The 17,395-nt window shown below is 35.6% G+C and overlaps 1 protein-coding gene across 2 annotated transcripts; it reads left to right on the top strand.

The window, feature by feature from the left end:
* The first annotated feature begins 6,683 nt into the window (after window positions 1-6,683).
* Window positions 6,684-9,301, top strand: LOC119629142 (uncharacterized). 2 transcript variants are annotated; one of them, XM_038014060.2, is made up of 2 exons: window positions 6,684-7,293; window positions 7,614-9,301. In XM_038014060.2, exon 2 carries the CDS (start codon window positions 8,378-8,380, stop codon window positions 9,284-9,286), a length of 909 nt encoding a protein of 302 aa, XP_037869988.1. In that variant the 5' UTR covers window positions 6,684-7,293; window positions 7,614-8,377; the 3' UTR covers window positions 9,287-9,301. Both variants share the same exon structure in this region, with proteins under 2 accessions (XP_037869988.1, XP_037869989.1).
* The last annotated feature ends 8,094 nt before the right edge of the window (window positions 9,302-17,395 follow it).

Here is a 17,395-nt window from a genome sequence, read left to right as displayed (position 1 = left end):
ACCTTTCTGCCAGTAGCCTCCAGGGACTATTCTGGCTTGACTATGGCTGGTGGGCATGCTCACCGGGCTCCGCCTGAATGAAATTGACCCCATCTATCTGTTCTAAGAAGAGCAGTACTACGCTGAATCTACCAACAGACCAGAACCGCGACCCATTCAGAAGATCCGGTGAGAAACTCGGTGGGTTTTCTGCATGGGTTAAGTTACATGTTAATATCTTCACACATTCGACAATTTCGATTTACCTAAAAGCACCGAGAGTTGATCGAGAGGATTCGAAAGAGCATGTCTGGTGGTGGTGGTCTGGTGGTGGTCTGGTCTGGTGGTGGTGGTCTGGTGGTGGTCTGGTCTGGTGAGAGCGGTTGTTCGCTATCACATCGTCTGGGTCAGGGATGTAGCTAGTTCACGGCGGCTTGCAGTGCATTAGTATTCCAGAATATTGATGTACATATTTTATTTATTGTCGTTGTAGATATTATTTTATTTTTTACATTACATGCATATATAAATAAATGTACGTACATAAATTCCTACATAATTGGGACTTCCATCTCATGAATTATGATCACTCAATATGGTCCTGTAAATACTAATACAAATTCGAACGTGACTTACTAGTTCATGCTCCCAATCCGCCTCACAACCTGTCAAAGTAGGTAAGCCGCAATGGAATGCAAAAATTCACGATGAATACTTAAATTAGCAAAAAACCGTTTAAACGTAATACGGCTAATGCACAGCTCATTTAATGAGGTAAAACCGAGCACATTTTTTTTTATGAATAAAGAGCACACAAACTCCATAAAACCAGTTACGGTAAGAGGGTATGCATAAATGACCCGACTAATTAAATATACAAAACCATAAAACATTCCGTATTATAATAATATTTTTTTCTGTACGAATAAAATGTTATTACCTACTCGTGTACCGTTTTGTTTGTACATAGCTCCAGTAAAAATTCACATTCAGAACGATTGCAGTGTTTTACCGTCACTGCGCACCGTTTACAATCCATTGAATCTTTAGTGAACAACAAATAAAAGCTGTTTCATAGACGCGAGAGGATAAAACGCAATATTCCGTATATTTCGACACAGGACCGTATTCAGTGTGTTTGGATGTCAAACGAGTGCTCGGGGAAAGAAACCACTCTACCTGCTTAAAGGTTCGAGTATGTGCTTTTCTTGTCAGTCTTTGTTTTTCTTCAAAATGCCAAAAGTACTTTGTGATATTTTTACGGCCGTGATTTAAGGTAAAAGAATGGCCTCCCCGAATTGCTTGCTGCCACTAACTGCCCATATTCTGTTCGGAACAGCGAGCCTCTTTATTTTACTTTTTGCCTATTTAACTTTCCTACTACAAGCAGGAAACCTAACTTTCTATTTATTTATTTTTTATTGCTTAGATGGTTGGACGAGCTCACAGCCCACCTGGTGTTAAGTGGTTACTGGAGCCCACAGACATCTACAACGTAAATGCGCCACCCACCTTGAGACAACAACGGCTGCCCCACCCTTCAAACCGAAACACATTACTGCTTCACGGCAGAAATAAGCATAATATAATATAATTAAATAAATATTTAATTAATTTAATTTTACTATTATTTATCCAAACAATACTGCTTAAATACGGCCCTATAAAAAGCATGTTCCATGTATAACGCAAAAAAGCGGAACGCAGGTAATACGCATTCAACACATACGCAGAAACGGAAATCGAAATTTCCAGACTGTAGTATTAAAAGCGCTTGGAACGGCTTCTTTAATATGACTAGTGGTCCCCTAGTAGTCGAAATATGACTATATTTAATTGACATTATAAGTTTGAACATTATTATGGAGTATTGTCAAAGACTATCATACTTCTATAATAACAGATGTCGCCGAAATAAAAGTATAGACGAATAATATTAAAGACAAACAATATTAATATTTTAAACAATAACAAAATTTAGAATATGAACAAAGAGTATATACGTGTATGAATATATGTAGTATCAAATACATGGTAGTGTGTGTAATGTTTTCTTTATTAATTTAATGTTATTTATGCATAATTTAAAAAAATATTAATATTCTACACTCCTCTATATTCTCTATAATTGAGGGAAGTTTCTGTAATGTTTTCTTTATTAATTTAATGTTATTTATGCATAATTTAAAAAAATATTAATATTCTACACTCCTCTATATTCTCTATAATTGAGGGAAGTTTCATACTCCTCCGTCCGCGCAATTTTCGTAAAAAGGGGTGCAAAGTTTTTGCTTCACGTATTGATATATAGATTTGAAATGTTAAAGAAATATTAAACATAAAATCTTACAAACACAACTGCAACACGCCAACGGTATATGACCCACTCGATAGGACCAGATCACTGCTATACATTAACATAGTATATTAAAATCCATTACTTCTACTTACTCCTATTGTATTATCCTTTTTTTTTTTTTTTTTTCGGGTAGAGGGCCGAACCTCCTACGAGGTCCCCGCGCAAAAGGGGCGCGCGGGGTATGTGAGACTCAACGATCTGCATGGTGTTGTGAGCAGACCGCGGGCCCAAGGATTTTAGGACCCACCCACTAAACGACTCCCCTGCACTCTTACACCCGACGTCCGATCCCCTCCGAGGTCAGAACCCGGATGAGGTAGGGGGGCTACCGCGGTCAACACTACAACCAGACGGCGCGGCTCACCCCAAGGACGCCCAGCCGACGGAGCCTTCGAGGCGAATCGAAGGCTCTGAAACGTCGGCCGTCTCGGTACGACAGCCCGTCGGGCCGCCCAGACGGTGCCGCTGGTGTCCCGGAATACCCCGCTGGACCAGAACCAGCCTGAATTTTTTTATGTTTGTATTGTTCATATATACTAAAAAAATAAGGCTCCGAATAATTGTAGATCAACATTTTTCATAAAATCTTCATCACTTTTATTTTTTTGAAATACACGGAAAATGGAAATTTAAATGATTTATTACTAACGAACCTTGGTCACGCTCTACTGTAACTATCGCTAATTGCATGTTAAATATCGATTTATTCAAACTCTTCTCAAGCCACCTTAAGTCGATAATACTAGAAGAGAAACTTTGCCTGCGGTGCTAAAAGCAACTGATTCAATTTTAGTCATAATCAAATCAGTGGCTTAGGAGCGCATACATGACAAACTCGTCGAGTCGTTTTGACCCTTACGATGGCACGGATTGGGCCTCGAGGCATTCCGGTCTACCTAGGATATGAACCTTTGTCTAGTCTAGTAGGGTAGGGGTATTTTTCTTTCTACCTATGCTGATAGCCTTGAGAGGCTATATCAGCTTCGCCCTAACGTGTAGGTGAGCTCACGGGGCTCAAACCGGAGTGGTGCCAACACTGGCCCAAGCAAGAGCAGTGCTTCGCAGAATCTACCACCGGATCGGAAATGTTACCCACTGAGAAGACCTGGCGAGAAACTCAGTGTAGTGTTCTTGTTGCCGGTTTGTATGTATAATGGGATGATGATGACACCAGTACAAATTTAAAATGGAGGGCTCCTTCGCCGAAACACGGAATACCCGCGTTTGTCAACAATGCCTTTTATTTACATAGAATAAATTCTAGATTCTTTAAGAGCTATTTTAAAATCTCAGTATTAAGGATTCTACCCATTTATATCTGATGGCTGCGAAACCCTCAATATACAGTCAAAATACCTATACATTCCTAGTGCATTAAAATATCGAAACAGCCTCAAGCAAATATTTGAATCCTCAAGCAATCTTGACAGTTGATACTTCTTGAAACGAACTTGATGAAACTTCAGCTAAAATCACTTGCCTACGTATAAACGGATTTGTTACAAAAATTGTAAAGAGTTACAAGCTCAGAAATGTAGTGGAGTTTCGAAGCATTCTCGGAACAGCGCAGTGCAGGCAGAAGTTTCTCGGTGTTGTAATTAAAGAGATATTTTTATTCCTTTTCGTTAACGTATTTTTTATAAATTTTTCAATAGTAGTGCCAGGGACACAGCTATGCCACTGTCTACCAAATGACAGTAAGTTTTTGTGAGTGAGCCGTGAGCTCGTCCACCCATGTAAGCAATAAAAAACCCAACAAAACCTATTCATTTATAACCGAACTACTAGAAAAGTAACTTGGTCTGACTATCTTTTGTCTGTGAAAATATATTTCGTTTTATTATTTAGTGACAAGCGTGGAATTTTAATATGCTATCAACAAAAGGCAGCCAGCCACCATACAACTGAGACATATTGAGAAAAACGCTAACGCTGAAGCGCTAAAGACCTAATATCTAAGAAGCAACTAATATATTTTTTTAAATATTCATACTCATTTTGTGAAATACCAGATTTAACATTTACAAACAACGGGACCGCATTACAAGACTAAATCACAGCAGCAAAACGAGCGAGGAATACGTGCATAAAGGGTGTTCGTATCGTTCTTATAAATTCCAATTTGTTCCCCCGTTTTTTTTTTTCGATTCCCAAAGCGAATCACACGCGTTTGGGTACCTGTGGCTAATAATTTAGGACGGGGAATAACTATCTGGCCGTAAACAGAGGGTGTTAGGAGTAATAGCTGCAATCTGCGGCGACGAACGCCGGATCGTGTCTACTGAATTTCCCATGAGGTTTTCATATTTGATACTGTGGAATCTCTCCACTCGGGAAAAATTAGTAACTGTATTTTGACTTGACAATTTTTTAACATTAACCAAATTTAAGATTGGAAGGTAACATACAGGAAATTTTATCCCAATACCATTTTCAAATTCGCAAGCAACACATAGATTATTTGATAAATACGGAATATGAAAATAGTTGGTCCAAAATCAGTAACACATTTGATGGTAATTTTGAATAATTTTATACTATGTTACATATTATATTTTTTAACAACTTAAACTGGTTACAGTATTATTACTAGCCTATTAATAGGTAAAGTGAACTCTCATTAATGTACTTATCAGCTTCGAGAGCGCATTCCATTAGCAAAACGCTAATATTACTAATAATACTAGCCAAGGTATTTTTAATACAGCTCACATAGACAATTTGTGACAATTTTGCAGAAAACAACACAACTAAAGCTTGTATTTTTTTAAATCAATTTTGCACCGTCTCTTCTCATAAAACGTTCGAGGTTATTCGGTACCAGTATTAACTAAATTAAACTTTTTGTAGAAGCATATTTTATGCGACAGCGGTGCGATATAAAACTGAAATATTACGAACAATATTTTTTGATTTTTATGTGAATATATATATCCTTTGAACGTTAAAATCAATTCACTTCAGAAACGACCGTCTTTTGTTGTTCCTATTCTCCTAACAGAGCTTGTTTTATAAGGTTTTCCTCGTCTTTAGGTATAATCGGACTTCAAACCCTCATTTACAATCACAAAAAAGTAAATATTGAGTGCCCTTAGATTTGTAACTGTGAATCCAAATATTATCTGAATTGAGATAAAAGCCGTTATTTTCAATTCAAAGCGAAGCGAGTACCTATAATAGTCATATCTATACGTAAGCTGTGAATATTGTCATACCCTTTCTGTAATGTTTATCTGTTAATCAATCCTTTAGACAATTTAAAAAAGTTAAATCCACTTCAACGTAACGTAATCCTCCCCAAATGAAAATCGTATTTTACTTCGTTATAGTAATCATAAAAAATAACAACTTTCGTAAGGCGAGTTTAGAAATTTTAACAAAAAACAAAAAACTCGGGTGTTCATGAAATAGAAACGCGACAGCTCGTAATTTTTTATGAGCGAATAAGAATTACTTTTCAACGAATTATTATGAGTCTGAGAATAAGCTGACTGAATATTTAATTAGAAAAAGTATGGAACTAACCACTCGCTTTATTAATTAAAGATAATTATTATTAAAACGTATCGTAAAGTTATAAAAACTAGAGGTCCCGCAGTAGTCCAAATTCGACTATAATTAATTGGAATTGTAAGTTTGTACACTATTATGATTGTATTTTATACTTCTATAGTCACAAATTTCGCCATGGCTACACTATAAAAAAATATTAATAAAGACAAACAATATTTAATCTATTCTCAATTTGACCACAGACGTCAAGAACAAAAGTTTGACAATAAATAGTATGCATGCGTGTGTGCGTCAAATACATAGTATGCAGTGTGTGTAATGTTTTCTTTATTGATGTAATGTATCTTTTATGCATTATTTTAAAAAAATATTAGCATTGTGCACTTCTTCTCTATATTCTCTATAAGTGTGGAAAATTTCATACTCCTCCGTCCGTTTTCGTAAAAAGGGATACAAAGTTTTTGCTTCACGTATTAATATATAGATAAAGATTGAAAAAATGTACAAAAATTGATTAAGGATTGCCATTTTTTTGGTCACGTGGAATGAATGATCCTCGAGGTTAGTAGTGGGTGCTTTTTTCCATAGTAGCCTAGTTTAATTACGCCCGAACGGATAGGTGAGTTCGCGGGGCTCTAACCTGGGTGAATTTGCTAACACTAGCCTTAGCAAGAGGGTTGGGATGTAGTATACAAAACACGGAAGTCATCTTTCGTTGCGACAAACACTACCTGGATCTAACAAGCTTTACATTAGAGATAAATAAATACATATAAAGATCTTAAAAACTTCAGACATTGAAAGACTTACTGCGTTTTCTAAAAATACAAAGATCATTGGGCGTTTTTTACCCGCTTTTTTTAAAGTCGCGAACATAAACCAAAACACTTTTAAATCATAGTGCTTCCAATCATATTTAATATTATGTGGTTATTTTAATTCATAACAATGGGAAAATGGAAATAAAAGTAAAATGAAATTCATATTTTAAGTTGACTATTTGTCCTAATTACTAAATATGACCGCTCAGTAAGTTAAAATATCACTCCGTGGTATTTTCGTAAAGTCAACCTGACTGATATCCGATAAGTGGGTGTGCATGTTGCGTTCTCTTTCTCGCCCATTGTCGTAAAACAGGTTTGGTTGCGCTCGCGCAGGTAGCTAGCTTATCTTACTACAACGCAGTCCTTCGTCATCCGTCGTAGCGATCTGTGTTTTACTGTGTTCCCATTGTGTTCTGAGTCTACTAATTACCTACTGCTTGTTTACTGGATTTTGTTTGCCTTCGTGTTGGATTTGGCTGTGAAATGGAACGACGAAATAGTTGTGTGTCGTGTGAGCGATCTGTTCTACGTCGTAGAAGACATCGTCTTACACAAATGTTTTTAGAAAGATATCATGACTATGCAGTACTATTATTACAAGAAATAATGCCACGGGAGGTAAGTTTCTCAATATTTATTATATATATTAAACATTCCTGTTATATACATCCTGTAACAAAAGCTAGGCAGCTATTTTTTCTTTCGGGATTTCCATATTGGTTCCATAGAAAAAGTTGTTTATGACGGTTAGAATGCCCCCTAAAATATTACTACACTACATTGTATGAATAAGTACTCACAGCCACGTCAGCCAGCTGTGACGTCATACCAGTCCTTTTCAACCATTGAAACTGTTCATTCCTTGGTCATAGTGTATTTCGTTGTGACCTTTATTATTATGATTATCAATTAATAACCGTAAAATAAACTTGTTACAGATTGCTTTTGATGGAACACTATCAATATGCAACCCTTGCTGGCTGAGATTTTATCGCGCAGTGCAAGTCCGGCCAGTAGACGATCCATTACCTCAGCAAGTTCAAGAACCACTTAATGAGCAAATACCTCTTCATGAAAACTTTAATAGTGCTCATGTTCTCGATATTATCGAGCTGTATGAATGGAGATTGGAACGAGGAACTCAGTTGGACTTCGAAAATGTTGAGGAGATAGATGACAATGAACTACATTTTTATACGGGTATGGATAAAATTCAATTCAATAATATTTTGAATCAAACATCTTCTCTACGTGATAGAACCAACAGTTCTGCTACTGTTTTGGGACTGTATTTAGTTAAAATAAGAACAGGTGAACCAGACGAGCGTATAGCTTCTATGTTTAATATGTCGAGAAGAACATTGGTACGAAAACTAAAAATAGCTCGAGAATGTTTATCTGAAGAGTTTGTTCCCCGCCATCTGGGTTTGGATCACATGACGAGAGAAGATGTAGTAGCTCGCAACTTAACCATCCCGAGTCATATTTTTGGAGGTAACCAGAATGAACCTGCGGCCATTCTTGTGTGTGTGATGGAACATACATATACGTGCAAAAAAGCTCCAACTTCCTTTTTCAGAGAAGAACGTATAGCCTGCACAAATTCCGCAACTTAATAAAACCCTTTTTAATTGTATGCACAGACGGCTATATTGTAGACGTATTAGGCCCGTATCCAGCTATTACTACGGATGCCGAAATAATGCGTCACATGATGGAGGAGGAAGTTTGGTATTGGTTTCTGAACGCCAACGATATTTTCATATTGGACCGCGGCTTTAGAGACTCTATCCCTGCCATCGAAGAGCATGGATATGATGCACATATGCCGCCAACAAGGACGAGAGGAGAGCAGTTGAGCACAGTAGATGCAAATAAATCACGTCTAATCACTATGTGTCGTTGGGTGGTAGAGACTATTAATGGTCGCTTTAAAAAAGACTTCAAAATATTCCGCCATGTTTATTTTAATGTAGCGCTTACAAATATGATGACTGATTTTAAAATAACTGCAGCACTTATCAATGCCACTTATCAGCCATATAGAGATAACGCTCATGCCGCAGAGTTTATAAATATAATAAATGAGAATATAAATAGAGAAAATGAATTGGCTGATTACGTGATTCGAAACAACTTAAACAGGCAAAGAGTTGCATTCACGCCGATAGAGGCAAACAATCCCGAATTAAGAGATTTTCCACAATTAACTTACGACGAGCTATTTTTATTTACCTTGGGAATATACCATTTGAAATTGGCCAAATCTTATTGCCATGAACACATGCGGCCAAACGGAGTGTATATAATGGAATTATACCATCGCAGAGAGTTGGTAGAAAATAAAATATTAATACGAGGCAGAATACAGTCTCGTCACATAAGAGCAAAACGCTATTATACATATATACTAATAAATCCGGCATTGCAAGGAAGACAAAGCCTCGAAGGTTATTACTGTTCCTGTATACACGGCCGCCGCACTGTAGGGAGTTGCGCGCACATCGCCAGTGTGGTATACTTTTTATCTTGGGCTATATATCAAGAAGAATTTCACGCACCTGCGGCGTTTTTAGACGAAACTCTTGTAGATTTGGATGCGGCAGAATAAAAGTAAAGAGAAAAACATGTTTTTTTTATTCCTTTTTTCCTCTTGAATTATTGCACAAAAAAGTAAAAAAAAATATATTTTTTTAATGTCCAGTTTCTCCTTATTCCCACGGCTCACAGATATGGGACCTATACCATTGTAAACTAGATTCAATTGCCTATCCACCAGACCTAATTTCATTTTTGTTCGCTGTAGGTAAGTGTCCCATACAAAGGTGCCCGATGTCCTTTATTAACAATATCAAATTAAAACTCTAATAAATTAATCTAACACAATATTCACTCACCTATAATATAAATACGAAAACAACACTTAAAGCCCTTAATATCTCTATTTAAATTAATATTTCAAACAATATTATTACGTTAAGTAAGATTGAATTATTTCTCTTCGTTGAATGACAGGTCATCGAGCTTGCCTAAGAAAAATCTTTTTAAAGAGGTTTTTCTTATATAAATTTCTAAAACGATACTGAGATTAGAAAATGAAACCGTTTACGTTAAAGTGGTAGTTAATTACCGTTCCAACTTAGAAGGTAGAAGGAAGAAGAAGCACATTCGTAAATCAATGTAAGTTTATTTTAAATTCTCTCTCAATCTTCTATCTTCTCTTCTATATATATAAAAATGTTCTCTTCGTTAGTCTGCTAGTTAGTTAGTTAGTCTCGCTAAAACTCGAGAACGGCTGGACCGATTTGGCTAATTTTGGTCTTGAATTATTTGTGGAAGTCCAGAGAAGGTTTAAAAGGTAGATAAATATGAAAATACACGGAATTAAATAAAAATAAAAATTTTGTTTTCCCTTAGATGTGTCCCCCGTCGGGCGGATTCTTTTTGTTTGTTTTAAGTTTATTTTATACAAAAGTTTAGGTCTTTTATTTGTCGATTGAAGTACTACGAAGTCTGCCGGGTCAGCTAGTAATAATTAAAAATAATATTTGTTTAAATTATTCAGAATTTACCTAATATAATAAATACGCAATTACGGAGACATACATCAAATAAGCTACCTTTCATGTTCACAAAAATTGTAGCAAGAAACCCAGCGTCATATCGAAATAAGAGAAATGAAAACGACAGTAATGTATAATTACAGGTTGATAAGGGTCCGACAGTTGTATTTCTGAGAGGAAACCGAAGCTAGTAGCAATTTCGTGCACCTGAGATAAACGTTATTGCCCGTTCCCATTATGTTGTGACGAGAATTTTGCCATTTCCCGACCATCCGATATTGCTTATTTATAACCTTACATAATCCGTAATTGATAATAATTATTGTTTTATCCGTATTTAATATTATTTACGAAAATCCTGTTCCGATTTGTTGGGCCGTAACAAAAAGAATGGAATCTGCGATCTCATATCTCATCACACGATTTCTAATCACATTATAATAGTCTATCGCTCCAATAGCTACTTAATACAATCTATCTATATATATACAAATGAATTGCTGTTCGTTAGTCTCGCTATAACTCGAGAACGGCTGGACCGATTTGGCTAATTTTGGTCTTGAATTATTTGTGGAAGTCCAGAGGAGGTTTAAAAGGTAGAAAAATATGAAAATGTTCGGAATTAAATAAAAATAACAATTTTGTTTTTCCTTTGATGTGTCCCCCGTCGGACAGGGATTCCTTTTGTTTGTTTTAAGTTTATTTTATACAAAAGCTTAGGTCTTTTATTTATCGATTGAGGCACTACGAAGTCTGCCGGGTCAGCTAGTAATAAATATAAAAATAAACAAGTACAACGTGAGCTCGACTGCCGGTTTAGGGCAAAAAACAATTTTCAACGGAGATTTAGTGCTACTACAACTTTCTCGGCTATGTAACGTATCTCGAAAACTTAAACTAATTTATATATATACGTACATTTGATAGTACAACACTCGCAACAAACACAAACAACTTTTCGGCTTGTGACTATTGTCAGCTTGCTTATAAATACTTCTAATAATCAACTATTATCATTTTGCAAAATTCGTAACTAAGCAACATGTGACTTTCTTTATTTGGTCTTAAAATTAAAATAAATAAATAATACCTTTAAATATATTTCATCTAATATCTTTAGATATCTTTAGGTTTAGATTTATTATAAAAAAAGTTTAAAAATTCAAATCTGTAATTAAATAAAATGTTTTAATGTATGAATAAATTAGAAAACAATATGTAACCTGATCTTGACAAAAGTAATTTTAAGGAAAACATGTCATTGTGTGTATGTACATATACACATATGTTCATGAAATAAATTTCACGACAATATTTTATAAAAAGAAAAATAAGTTCTGGGGTCTGAGTAAATTAGTTTGTAAAAAAAATCTTCTTTGTAAAGCAATACTCAGTTAAAAAAGCTTATTCGTTCTTTTAGTTTATTCCAGTTAAAGTGATTTTATTCTTCCAAAAAGTACGTGTTTGCAGTGTGAGGTTTTGTTTGTAATACTTTCAAAGGACTGTTAGAGCTATATCGTAATAAAAAGAGACGCAATACCTTTGTGTCTGACTCGCCAATGTTCGACATGTTTCATCAACTTAGTCAACATAACATATAAAATCTATATATATAAAAATGAATTGCTGTTCGTTAGTCTCGCTAAAACTCGAGAACGGCTGGACCGATTTGGCTAATTTTGGTCTTGAATTATTTGTGGAAGTCCAGAGAAGGTTTAAAAGGCAGATAAATATGAAAATGCTCGGAATTAAATAAAAATAACAATTTTGTTTTTCCTGTGATGGATTTCTTTTGTTTGTTTTTAGTTTATTTTATACAAAAGTTTAGGTCTTTTATTTATCGATTGAGGCACTACAAAGTCTGCCGGGTCCATAATAAATATAGACCGAACTGATATTTTTTTCCTTTGGAAACCTTAGAACTTATATCTCAAGGTGGGTGGCGCATTTACGTTACGTTGTCTATGGGCTCCAGTAACCACTTAACACCAGGTGGGCTGTGAACTCGTCCACCCATCTAAGCAAAAAAAAAAGAACTAATAAATTACCATGTGTTATTTTTAAAGCTTTTTTTTACTTTATCGTATACGTGCTTCGCGATTGAAACAATCATATTTATTTGCAACCAAATGCTCAAGTAATTTTAAAAAGCACCATGCAAAATATAATTTATCGGACTATTCAACGGGAATACCCGTGCGTTATCGCCAGTACACACGCAATTTCATTATCTATAAACAACGTTGTACCTTTTATGATTTATCTACTAAAGTGGATAGTATACAAAACATTTTTGAGAAAAGCCGTAAATATGGTTTATCGTTCAAAATATAATGTATTCACATCGATTCAATCTGATAAATATAATTCTCTAGCCCATTGAGTCAAACGTAAACCTTAGCTCGCAGAAACCCTCACATCATTTTTTTAAGCTATTGCATAGCTTCTGTCGCGGTCCTTGAGCGCGACGACTGAATCAAGAAATTCCGTAACGAAAATAACCTGACACCCCCACTACGCCTACTATGTAGCTCGAGTTCAACACATTCACACATTGCGCTGGTGTAGTGTTTGTGAATAAGCGCGCAGCGTAACATCGCACTGCATGAGCATCATGAAAAGTCTGCCCATCTCTCTCTCACGCGGTCTAGCTTATGAGTATGAAGGGGACAGTTAATGTTTTGCTTTTGTTAATGTTTATAAATATAGCGTGGTCTTATTTTTATTATTGGTTTAATATTATATTATTATTGTTTAATTGTAATTGCATAAGTTGATAAAAAAATGCTTTGCAATACCTTTACCGCAGCAGTCCTCGAGTGCCACACGTCTTTTTTTCCTACCTATTCTAGTAACCTCGAGGGGTTATACTAAATTCACTGAACTAGTAAGTGATCTCACGGGGCTCAAACCTAACAACGTTGCCAACACTAGCCCTACCAAGAGTAGTGCTTCGCAGAATCTACCACCGGATTGGAAACGCGACCCACTGAGAAGAGCCGCGAGAAACTAAGTGGGTTGTGTCTGTGGGTTAATTTACTCGCCAAGCCCGAGTCGCAAGGGACGGGTTCGATCGGAACGATGACCGGTTATCATCGTCCTCTGTGATGTAGCGCCTTCAACAGCTAGACAGTCAATACTGCTGGGGCAGTTAATGGCTTTGAATCGATATATCATAATGTCATTTTCTAACCAAGATCACTTAAGCAAGGTGAAACTTTAATACAACTACTCTAAACAAAGAATGGGTGCTTTCGCCAAATTATTTAGTGCTATTTTTTGAGCTATGATTTTTAGATTTTTTTTTACTGGTAGTAGGACCTCTTGTGAATCCCCACGGGTAGGTACCACCAGCCTGCCTATTTCTGCCGTGAAGCAGTAATGCGTTTCGGTTTTAAGGGTGGGACAGCCGATGTAACTATACTTGAGACCTTAGAGTTTGTATCTCAAGGAGGGTGGCGCATTTACATTCTAGATGTCTATGGGATCCAGTAACCACTTAACACCAGGTGGTCTGCGAGCTCGTCCACCCAACTAAGCAATAAAACAAAATCTCCCTTCTCTGCTCTTTTCTTGCATCTTACCTTGTCCATTTCTCATTATAATATAATTATGTAGGTACCAGATACTCAAATTTGTTTGTGTTGTACTTGTTAATTGCCAATTTCTTAATCGCACTTTGCAATATTAGCTTTTGTCTATGCCTTTGTTCTGTTATTGATATTTTACCAAAAAAATTGAATTGGTTTTTTTTATCCACTAAAGATCTACCCAAGACACACATATTGCGAACTATCATCAGTCATAGTGACGGAAATATGCTAGTACAATACTAGGAGAAATAGTCTTTATTCTGGTTTATCCTTTAGTCATTTTTTACGACGCCTACAGGCAGAGTTGTGGTGTCGCTACTTCGGTCCACTCAAACAGAAAAAAAAAATAATAATTTCGGGAAGAACCTGTCTGATATTAGTATTTAAATTTTAATTTATATTTTAAACACGAGCACAAGAGACGTACTTCCATTCTAATTAAATTTAATACGTTTAAACTAATATTATCTCCCAACTTTTGGGGACATATAGAATTTACTCTGAAAGCCCGGATTACGAACTAATCCAATTCATGATCCAATTACCCTGATATTCAGTTAGAAGTTCGGTTGTTTAAATATGATTAAGTTACAAATTGTTTACTTAGTTGTTTTATGAAAGAATCATTCGTTCACAATCCGAGATAGATCAACAGAAAACTTATTAAATGTTTATAAAAAAAAAGCATCCGAACTTTTTCTTAAAAACTTTTAGTGAAATCACTTTTTTAACTTTATTCCAAATTAAGGAATAATATATAAAAGCTATTGACGCTGATTTAATTTTAATGTAAGCTAAGATACATAAAATGACGAAAAACTTTTGTATTCGAACTTTTGAAATCGAAGGAAATTCTTTGTCAACTCTTAAAAGGAAAGTGTTCCTTTGAAAACATAATGAGTTAAAATCCCGTAAAGATACCTTACGATTTCACGAGGAGCAGACAGTTCAACATTTTAAAAATTCATTTCTGTTTTTTTTTTGTTGTTGTTCGTAACTTAAGAAAAGAAAGAAAGAAAAAATATTTCAAAATAAATTTTATTGAATAAATTCAGTGGCATAAAAAGAGTATCTATGAGCCCAGGTAAAAGGTTAATATTAAGAAAAGTAGCAATCATCTCTGATCTAGCACACACCTGAATATTTAACCGCAGCTCTGCAGTCAAAAGACATATAGAATAATCTATAAAGAATAGAATTTTAAAACTCGTTAAACCTCAAATTCTTTTATTCACTTCCCTGCTGTCAGAAAGAATAGCACTGTGTACGTTATTCTTCCGAGAAGCATGGCGAATAATAAATTTAAATTTAGTCGAAATTCAGCGAAAAATACGTGATCCTCACACTATTTTTCAAATATACGTCACCAGGGGTGTGCTTAGAAGCAGTTTTAGTAATGTTTACTTTTAATATAACGCGCAATCAATCATGGATATGACAGGTTGTGCTTACCCTACTCACTGAAACTTCGAAAGGAAAAGTCGAAACGGTTCGTAATTGTAGAAAAGAAATGCTTCGAGAATATTAAATGCGAAATTTACAATATAACCGTAGGTAAATCTCGATCAGCAAATTGTTGACTTATTCTACGTTCACTATACTATTGCTAGAATATCTTTTTTTTTGTTAAGATCGGCATTCGACCTTTTTCTGGGGTTAAATGGTTATCCGAGTCTATAGAAATAACATCGTGAAAACCGGAAACAGCCATGACTAGTCTGTCCCCATCATCCCCATCCACCATCATGTAGTGAGAACTATCATTACCTACCTAACAACCTGAGTGTTCACCGAATTCCTATCTTGATTACTGGTGGTAGAGTTTATTGAACGCTCAAAACAAAAAAAAACAAGGGGTAACGCACCCCCTTGCTTTTTACTACGATCCAATTAGGGCTTTGATTTTTTGCTTAGATAGGTGGATGATCTCTCGGTATACTTAGTGTTAAGTGGTTACTCGAGACCATAGACAACGTAAATGCTACTACTACCCACCTCGAGAGATGAGTTCTAGTCTCAGTTTTTGCAGTAAAACGGCTGCCCCACCTTTCAAACTCAAACGCATTAGTGCTCCACGGCAGGAATTGACAGGGTGGTGTTGTTTACTCACAAGACCTCCTGCCACCAGTTAATCTTACGTTTTCTGCTGTTATAATATTATTTCCGACGTTTCGCATAATTTACAGTTTTCGAACTTACAGACGACTATAATTTAATAAAATAGAATAAAATAATATATGTAACAACAGGATATTATAAAATAATATAATACAATTGAAATAAAAACCGAGACACTATCAACAAATATAGTTGTAATTATCTTCGATATTACTGGTGGTAGGACCTCTCGTGAATCCGCGCGGGTAGGTACCACCGCCCTGCCTATTTCTACCGTGAAGCAGTAATGCGTTTCGGTTTGAATTGTGGGGCAGCCGTTGTAACCATACTGAGATCTTAGAACTTATATCTCAAGGTGGGTGGCGCATTTACGTTGTAGATGTCCATGGACTCCAGTAACCACTTAAGACCAGGTGGGCTGTGAGCTCGTCCACACATATAAGCAATAAAAAAAAAAACGATCCGCCAAAACCGACTTAAGTCAAGGAAATCAATACTGTTCATAAATGTTTAGAATCGTGAAAGAGTAGATATGATTGTCTCGTCTGCTTCTGGTGAAACTTTTATGCGTCCCGATTTCAATAGGGTGATGTTATTACCATGTTGATTAAGATTTTAATTCTTCCTTTTGTCTAACTTGTAACTTTAAAGGTAACGACTTACAAGCTGGATCGTGACTTTATCTATGCATCTAATTCTAACCTATAGTTCAATAAAAACTACAGTGCGGACTCATAAGATATCTTACGATCAATAGAGTCACAGTGATTATATGTCAAGTTAGATGGAGCCTTCTAGTTCTGATGTTTGTATAAGTGGGGCTGTAAGTTCTCAACAGCGTTTACGGGTATAACTTGCACAAATTTAAACTTATATTGTAATATTGAAAATTGTACGGAGCTTAAACTATTTGTGCTGAAAAAATATTGAGTAATGCTTTCACAGTCTTTCTGATGAATCACACCGAAAGAACTTTAAAACACATCAATATCTGTCACAGAGTAATGGCTATTGATCAAAAAGGGCTTCAATCATTTGACGTACATTATTATCGTAATTTGTATTGAAAAGTAGACATAAATTATCTTCTATACTAATATTATAAAGAGGAAAGATTTGTTTGTTTGTTTGTTTCGAATAGGCTCCGAAACTACTGGACCGATTTGAAAAATTATTTTTCCATTAGAAGCCGAAATTATCCCTGATGAACATAGGCTACTTTTTTTTATTTTTTTTTTATTTATTTTTTTGGTTTCATGTGTGTTTTAATGTTTCCGAAGCGAAGCGAGGGCGGATCGCTAGTCTATATATATAAATGAATTGCTGTTCGTTAGTCTCGCTAAAACCCGAGAACGGCTGAACCGATTTTGCTAATTTTGGTCTTGAATTATTTTTGGAAGTTCAGAGAAGGTTTAAAAGGTTGAAAAAATATAAAAATGTTCGAAA

The sequence above is a fragment of the Bombyx mori genome, chromosome 11 (genome assembly GCF_030269925.1).
Source record: "Bombyx mori chromosome 11, ASM3026992v2".
Classification (NCBI taxonomy): Eukaryota; Metazoa; Arthropoda; class Insecta; order Lepidoptera; family Bombycidae; genus Bombyx; species Bombyx mori.
The sequence above is the reverse complement of the archived record's forward strand: the minus strand, read 5'-3'. Positions and strand labels throughout refer to the sequence as shown.